Below are 8,249 nucleotides of genomic sequence, written 5' to 3'. Positions count from 1 at the left end.
GTTTCAGTTGGTTAAAGTTTGTTTATTTGTGTGGAGGAAGAAGGAAGAAGGAAGGAGGGAAGAGGAAGAAGGAAGAGGAGGCTCACTGAGCGTGGACCAGAGCGCCGGCTCCCTGGCCGTAACCGAAGCCTTTGGGCCCGAAGTTCTTGGCGTAGCACGCTGTGAAGGAGAAGGACACATTAACATGCTGTGAAGGAGAAGGACACATTAACACGCTGTGAAGAAGGACACATTAACACGCTGTGAAGGAGAAGGAAACATCAACACGCTGTGAAGGAGAAGGAAACATCAACACGCTGTGAAGGAGAAGGAAACATTAACATGCTGTGAAGGAGAAGGAAACATCAACACGCTGTGAAGGAGAAGGAAACATTAACATGCTGTGAAGGAGAAGGAAACATTAACACGCTGTGAAGGAGAAGGAAACATTAACATGCTGTGAAGGAGAAGGAAACATCAACACGCTGTGAAGGAGAAGGAAACATTAACATGCTGTGAAGGAGAAGGACACATCAACATGCTGTGAAGGAGAAGGACACATTAACATGCTGTGAAGGAGAAGGACACATTAACACGCTGTGAAGAAGAAGGACACATCAACATGCTGTGAAGAAGGACACATTAACATGCTGTGAAGGAGAAGGAAACATCAACACGCTGTGAAGGAGAAGGACACATTAACACGCTGTGAAGAAGGACACATTAACACGCTGTGAAGAAGAAGGACACATTAACATGCTGTGAAGGAGAAGGACACATTAACATGCTGTGAAGGAGAAGGACACATTAACACGCTGTGAAGGAGAAGGACACATTAACACGCTGTGAAGAAGGACACATTAACACGCTGTGAAGGAGAAGGAAACATCAACACGCTGTGAAGGAGAAGGAAACATCAACACGCTGTGAAGGAGAAGGAAACATCAACACGCTGTGAAGGAGAAGGACACATTAACACGCTGTGAAGAAGAAGGACACATCAACATGCTGTGAAGGAGAAGGACACATTAACATGCTGTGAAGGAGAAGGACACATTAACACGCTGTGAAGAAGAAGGACACATCAACACGCTGTGAAGGAGAAGGAAACATCAACACGCTGTGAAGGAGAAGGAAACATTAACATGCTGTGAAAGAGAAGGACACAACATGCTGTGAAGGAGAAGGAAACAACACGCTGTGAAGGAGAAGGAAACATCAACACGCTGTGAAGGAGAAGGAAACATCAACACGCTGTGAAGGAGAAGGACACATTAACACGCTGTGAAGAAGAAGGACACATCAACATGCTGTGAAGGAGAAGGAAACATCAACACGCTGTGAAGGAGAAGGAAACATCAACACGCTGTGAAGGAGAAGGAAACATCAACACGCTGTGAAGGAGAAGAAAACATCAACACGCTGTGAAGGAGAAGGAAACATCAACATGCTGTGAAGGAGAAGGACACATCAACACGCTGCGAAGGAGAAGGAAACATCAACACGCTGTGAAGGAGAAGGACACATCAACACGCTGTGAAGGAGAAGGAAACATCAACACGCTGTGAAGAAGAAGGACACATCAACACGCTGTGAAGAAGAAGGACACATTAACATGCTGTGAAGGAGAAGGAAACATCAACACGCTGTGAAGGTGAAGGAAACATTAACATGCTGTGAAGAAGAAGGACACATTAACATGCTGTGAAGAAGAAGGACACATTAACATGCTGTGAAGAAGAAGGACACATTAACACGCTGTGAAGGAGAAGGAAACATCAACACGCTGTGAAGAAGAAGGAAACATCAACACACTGTGAAGGAGAAGGAAACATCAACACGCTGTGAAGGAGAAGGAAACATCAACACGCTGTGAAGGAGAAGGAAACATCAACATGCTGTGAAGGAGAAGGACACATTAACACGCTGTTAAGGAGAAGGAAACATCAACACGCTGTGAAGGAGAAGGACACATCAACACGCTGTGAAGGAGAAGGAAACATCAACACGCTGTGAAGGAGAAGGAAACATCAACACGCTGTGAAGGAGAAGAAAACATCAACACGCTGTGAAGGAGAAGGAAACATCAACATGCTGTGAAGGAGAAGGACACATCAACACGCTGCGAAGGAGAAGGAAACATCAACACGCTGTGAAGGAGAAGGACACATCAACACGCTGTGAAGGAGAAGGAAACATCAACACGCTGTGAAGAAGGACACATCAACACGCTGTGAAGAAGAAGGACACATTAACATGCTGTGAAGGAGAAGGAAACATCAACACGCTGTGAAGGTGAAGGACACATTAACATGCTGTGAAGAAGAAGGACACATTAACACGCTGTGAAGGAGAAGGAAACATCAACACGCTGTGAAGAAGAAGGAAACATCAACACACTGTGAAGGAGAAGGAAACATCAACATGCTGTGAAGGAGAAGGAAACATCAACACGCTGTGAAGGAGAAGGAAACATCAACATGCTGTGAAGGAGAAGGACACATTAACACGCTGTGAAGGAGAAGGAAACATCAACACGCTGTGAAGGAGAAGGACACATCAACACGCTGTGAAGGAGAAGGAAACATCAACACGCTGTGAAGGAGAAGGACACATCAACACGCTGTGAAGGAGAAGGACACATCAACACGCTGTGAAGGAGAAGGAAACATCAACACGCTGTGAAGGAGAAGGACACATCAACACGCTGTGAAGGAGGACACATCAACACGCTGTGAAGGAGAAGGAAACATCAACACGCTGTGAAGGAGAAGGACACATCAACACGCTGTGAAGGAGAAGGACACATCAACCCGCTGTGAAGGAGAAGGACACATCAACACGCTGTGAAGGAGAAGGACACATCAACACGCTGTGAAGGAGAAGGACACATCAACACGCTGTGAAGGAGAAGGACACATCAACACGCTGTGAAGGAGAAGGACACATCAACACGCTGTGAAGGAGAAGGACACATCAACCCGCTGTGAAGGAGAAGGAAACGGGTCCAGCGCCCTCAGGCTCTCTGTGTTTACCTTTGCAGTAGATCTCCCCGTCCTTCTCCGTCTGCGTGGTGGACTCCAGGCTCTTGCCACACTTAGCACAGCGGAAGCAGTTCTTGTGCCACGGCTGAGAGAAGGAGAGAGACGTTAGCCTCTTCATGCTAACGACCAGACACGAGGAGAGAGACGTTAGCCTCTTCGTGCTAACGACCAGACCAGAGAGACGTTAGCCTCTTCGTGCTAACGACCAGACCAGAGAGACGTTAGCCTCTTCGTGCTAACGACCAGACCAGAGAGACGTTAGCCTCTGGACATGTGGCTGACCGGACGCTCACCTTTCCGGCCCCCATGATCTTCTCCGCTGCGAACACGGCGTCTCCACAGCGACGACATTTGTCTGATCCTCCAAACTTCTGGGCGAATTTGGACGTGTTGGTGTTGGTGGTCGGCCTGTGAGTCTTAGTCCTGGGGGTCATGACATGACACAGAACTCATCCAGAGAGAGAGAGGGGGGACAATGGCCTCTCTCTCTCTCTCTCACCGGGGGGCACATGACACATGACACAGAACTCATCCAGAGAGAGAGAGAGAGGGGGGGACAGTGGGCCCTCTCTCTCTCTCAGGGGTCACATGACACATGACACAGAACTCATCCAGAGAGAGAGAGAGAGAGAGAGAGGGGGACAGTGGGCCCTCTCTCTCTCTCTCGGGGTGGGGGCACATGACACATGACATAGAACTCATCCAGAGAGAGAGAGAGGGGACAGTGGCCCTCTCTCTCTCTCGGGGCACATGACACATGACATAGAACTCATCCAGAGAGAGAGAGAGAGAGAGAGAGGGGGGGGTGGACAGTGGGCCCTCTCTCTCTCGGGGGGGGGGGCTCCTGAATGAAGCCTTTGTGCCGGTGAACAAAGACGAGTTACATAATCAACTCTTTCATAACGGTCACCACCTGCAGGGGAGGAGCCAGTGAGGTGAGGCCTGTGGTGATGACATCATCACATCATCATCACAACATCTTCATCACAACATCTTCATCAACATGTATGTTGTTCAGGAGCAACAGAAGTTCTGTTGGGACCGGGTCGACCTCTAGAGCCTCAAAGCTCCTGGAGGTGAAGCTCCATGGGAACCATCAGCTGGTTGTGTTCACGGCCCCGACTGGTGACATCATTACGATGACCTCACTGACCTCTCTGACCTCTCTGACCTCTCTGACCTCTCTGACCTCTCTGACTTCACTGACCTCTCTGACCTCTCTGACCTCTCTGACCTCACTGACCTCACTGACCTCACTGACCTCTCTGACCTCACTGACCTCTCTGACCTCTCTGACCTCTCTGACCTCACTGACCTCACTGACCTCTCTGACCTCACTGACCTCTCTGACTTCACTGACCTCACTGACCTCTCTGACCTCTCTGACCTCACTGACCTCTCTGACCTCTCTGACCTCACTGACCTCTCTGACTTCACTGACCTCTCTGACCTCTCGGACCTCTCTGACCTCACTGACCTCTCTGACCTCTCTGACCTCTCTGACCTCACTGACCTCACTGACCTCTCTGACCTCACTGACTTCACTGACCTCTCTGACCTCTCGGACCTCTCGGACCTCTCTGACCTCACTGACCTCTCTGACCTCTCTGACCTCACTGACCTCTCTGACCTCTCTGACCTCACTGACCTCACTGACCTCTCTGACCTCACTGACCTCTCTGACTTCACTGACCTCTCTGACCTCTCGGACCTCTCTGACCTCTCTGACCTCACTGACCTCACTGACCTCTCTGACCTCTCTGACTTCACTGACCTCTCTGACCTCACTGACCTCTCTGACCTCACTGACCTCTCTGACCTCTCTGACCTCACTGACCTCTCTGACCTCACTGACCTCACTGACCTCTCTGACTTCACTGACCTCTCTGACCTCTCGGACCTCTCTGACCTCTCTGACCTCACTGACCTCTCTGACCTCTCTGACCTCACACAGCGTGCCATTGAGTGGTAAAAGAGATTTTCTGCAGACATTTGTAATATAAAATCTGTAATAATTTCAAAAACAGTCCAATAATCAACGCTGGAGGCAGCGCCGCCGTGACGTCACGGCGGCGCTGCCTCCAGCGTGACCTCGTGTCCGTGGGGTCGTCTTACTCCTCCTGCTTGATGCCCAGCCGCTCCCCCCGGTCCGTGCTGAGGCCCCCGGCCCCCCCGCCGTAGCCGTAGCCTTTGGGGCCGTACTTCTTCCCGTAGCAGGACCGGCAGTAGATCTCCTGGCCGTGGATGGCCAGCGTGGTGCTGTCCAGAGCCTTCCTGCACACCACTGAGGACAGAGGCGGGTCAGAGGAGGACGGCCTGGAACTATAACCCCAACGGTGTTCTCACTATATATTTATATATATTTATATATAACCCTAACCTTTAACACTGTTAGCTTTGTCAAAACTCCTGCTGTTAGCACTGTTAGCACTGTAACACTGTTAGCTTTGTCAGCACTGCTGCCGTTAGCACCGTTAGCTGCTAGCCGCGGGCTCAGCTGCCTCCATGTTGAGAGCCTGCAGAGGCAACAGATGCTTTGTACACATGTAACACCCTGTGGACTAAAAGTATTCCTTTAGTTTTAATGTTCAGCAGAAGTCGTTTTGATGGAAGTCGAGAAACATTTCAGCGTGTTATGTTTTAGATTTCTTTTTCAGTCGACTTTTCAAGTATTTTTTCTAAACTCCCCCGTAGAGGTCGGGCTGGTCTGTGACTCATAATAATAGAGCGTTGTTCTGAGCAGCTCTACAGAGGCGTCTGACGGGGGATTAGTGGATCATCCACACACTGGCTCACTGTGTGCTTATTATGGTCTGTTCCCAGGTCACTTCACACAGCTGTGAAATAAAAGCTCCTGGCGCTTTAAAGATTTATGTCTGTCCAATCACACATCTTATATATATATATATATTTATATAAATATATTATATATATATATATTTATATATTTACATATATACATATATTATATATATTAAATATATTTATATATATTAAATATATTTACATATATATATATGTATATATTATATATTTATATATATAATATATACATATATATTATATATTTATATATAAAACGTATATAAGACCCCCCCCCCCCCCCAGCGGTACTCACTGCACAGGAAGCAGCTCTTGTGGAAGCTCTTCCCGTCACATGGAACCTCCTCGGCGTGGTACACCGTCCCGCCGCACGCCGTGCACCTGTTACCTCCTCCCCACGGCATGACTGAGGAGAGAGGAGGAGATGAGGAGCAGCTGGGCTCACACACACAGACACAGAGACACACACACACACACAGAGACACACACACACACACACACAGAGACACACACACACAGACACAGAGACACACACAGACACAGAGACACACACACACACACAGAGACACACACACACAGAGACACACACACAGACACAGAGACACACACACACACACAGACACACACAGACACACACAGAGGCATGCTGCTCCTCCTCCTGAAGGAGGTGCGTGCTGCTCCTCTTCCTGAAGGAGGTGCGTGCTGCTCCTCCTCCTTAAGGAGGTGCGTGCTGCTCCTCCTCCTGAAGGAGGTGAATGCTGCTCCTCCTCCTGAAGGAGGTGCGTGCTGCTCCTCTTCCTGAAGGAGGTGCATGCTGCTGCTCCTCTTCCTGAAGGAGGTGCATGCTGCTCCTCCTCCTTAAGGAGGTGCGTGCTGCTCCTCTTCCTGAAGGAGGTGCGTGCTGCTCCTCTTCCTGAAGGAGGTGCGTGCTGCTCCTCCTCCTGAAGGAGGTGAATGCTGCTCCTCTTCCTGAAGGAGGTGCGTGCTGCTCCTCCTCCTGAAGGAGGTGAATGCTGCTCCTCCTCCTGAAGGAGGTGCGTGCTGCTCCTCTTCCTGAAGGAGGTGCATGCTGCTCCACCTCCTTAAGGAGGTGCGTGCTGCTCCTCTTCCTGAAGGAGGTGAATGCTGCTCCTCCTCCTGAAGGAGGTGAATGCTGCTCCTCCTCCTGAAGGAGGTGCGTGCTGCTCCTCCTCCTGAAGGTTTACCTGGTTTAATAACTCTCTCCTCCTCTCAGCTGAACTGACTCCAGAAACAACAGACAGACTCAGGCCCAGAGGAATGTCTGAGGGCGCCTTCTGTGATGTCTGATGGGCCCTGAACGCACCACTCAAACACAAACAGTGTCCAGTAACCAGGTGTTCCTGCAGAGCCCCGGGCCTCTGTAGACAGACTGCTCCTCACACCTGGGCCCTGACAGCATCGTGGGCCGATGACGTCATATCGTTGCAGCAGTCACGCTGAAGCCGTCACGTGACATTGCCTCTGATTTCTAATTGAACTCTTAATGACTTGAGCAAACTGGGAACCAATAGCAGCAGTTAAGGTTCAGTGACGTAATGATCCCAACAACAACAACACACCGTTATTACTGCGTTATGACGTACACCTGTGTGTTCATGTGTGTCATCCACCACGGAACCACCGGACACGTGCACGTGCACCCCGCCGCTGTCTAACCAGCCTATAAGAACCGGTCACGTGGTCCTCCTCACGGAGGAGCACGTGACCTCCAGAAGCGGTCGGGTGGGTTCTGATGATAGTGAGAAGTAGTGAAGTTACCTGTGTGAGCAGCTCCTGTGGACCGACTCGACTCCTCTCTGCTGCGCCACAGCCCGCTTCACTGGGAGGAGGGGCTCCCGTGCTGCCTTCAGGGTCCGTCGGACATGAGGAATCATGGAGAAACAGCTCAACCTCAGACATATTAACTCTTCACCCACCTCCAGACACACAGCGGACCAGAGAGCCTCAGGGCTGCACAAGGAGGACCCCTGACCCCTGACCCCTGACCCCCCTATCGATAGAGCAACACGTCCAGCGAAGCTCATCCCCAATGCAGGTTATTTTATGTTGCCCCAAATTACAAACTCCCCTCAGAGGGCTTTACAGTCTGTACACAGAGACATCCCGCACCTTTGACCTCTGACCTTTGACCTCACATCGGATCAGGAACAACTCCCAAGAAACAGAAAAAGGTAAAGAAACCTTCAGGAGAGAACAGGAGGATCCCTCTCCAGGATGGACAGAATAATAGACGAGAGAGAGAGAGAGAGACAGAGAGAGAGAGAGAGAGAGAGAGAGAGAGAGAGAGAGAGAGAGAGAGAGAGACAGAGAGAGAGAGAGAGAGAGAGAGAGAGAGAGAGAGAGAGAGAGACAGAGAGAGAGAGAGAGAGAGAGAGAGAGAGA

The 8,249-nt window shown here is 50.1% G+C and overlaps 2 protein-coding genes across 4 annotated transcripts in view; both read right to left on the bottom strand.

The window, feature by feature from the left end:
- Nucleotides 1–8,249, bottom strand: part of osgep (O-sialoglycoprotein endopeptidase) — a 265,288-nt gene that overhangs the window by 7,720 nt on the left and 249,319 nt on the right. The gene's annotated exons all lie outside the window — the stretch shown is intronic.
- On the bottom strand, nt 2–8,101 carry csrp2 (cysteine and glycine-rich protein 2). 3 transcript variants are annotated; one of them, XM_056425181.1, is made up of 7 exons: nt 7,977–8,101; nt 7,626–7,711; nt 6,142–6,252; nt 5,139–5,307; nt 3,317–3,446; nt 3,015–3,108; nt 2–159 (listed from the first exon to the last, which is right to left on the bottom strand). In XM_056425181.1, exons 3-7 carry the CDS (start codon nt 6,248–6,250, stop codon nt 83–85), a joined length of 579 nt encoding a protein of 192 aa, XP_056281156.1. In that variant the 5' UTR covers nt 6,251–6,252; nt 7,626–7,711; nt 7,977–8,101; the 3' UTR covers nt 2–82. The 3 variants fall into 3 exon arrangements, with proteins under 3 accessions (XP_056281156.1, XP_056281157.1, XP_056281158.1); XM_056425182.1 differs by lacking the exon at nt 7,977–8,101 and having other exon boundaries at nt 7,626–7,730; XM_056425183.1 differs by lacking the exons at nt 7,626–7,711; nt 7,977–8,101 and adding an exon at nt 7,052–7,591.

The sequence above is a fragment of the Pseudoliparis swirei genome, chromosome 10 (genome assembly GCF_029220125.1).
Source record: "Pseudoliparis swirei isolate HS2019 ecotype Mariana Trench chromosome 10, NWPU_hadal_v1, whole genome shotgun sequence".
In the NCBI taxonomy this organism is placed as follows: Eukaryota; Metazoa; Chordata; class Actinopteri; order Perciformes; family Liparidae; genus Pseudoliparis; species Pseudoliparis swirei.
Note: the sequence above shows the minus strand (reverse complement) of the source record. Positions and strands in the feature narration are given on the sequence as shown.

Bases quoted from the DNA above. Each gene is read 5' to 3' on its own strand.
- csrp2 (XM_056425181.1), bottom strand. From the start codon at position 6,250: ATGCCGTGGGGAGGAGGTAACAGGTGCACGGCGTGCGGCGGGACGGTG. The intron at 3,447-5,138 runs GTAAGACGACCC...CATGACCCCCAG, and splicing joins CTGGGCATCAAGCAGGAGGA to GACTAAGACTCACAGGCCGA. The intron at 160-3,014 runs GTAAACACAGAG...TCTCCTTCACAG, and splicing joins CGGGGAGATCTACTGCAAAG to CGTGCTACGCCAAGAACTTC.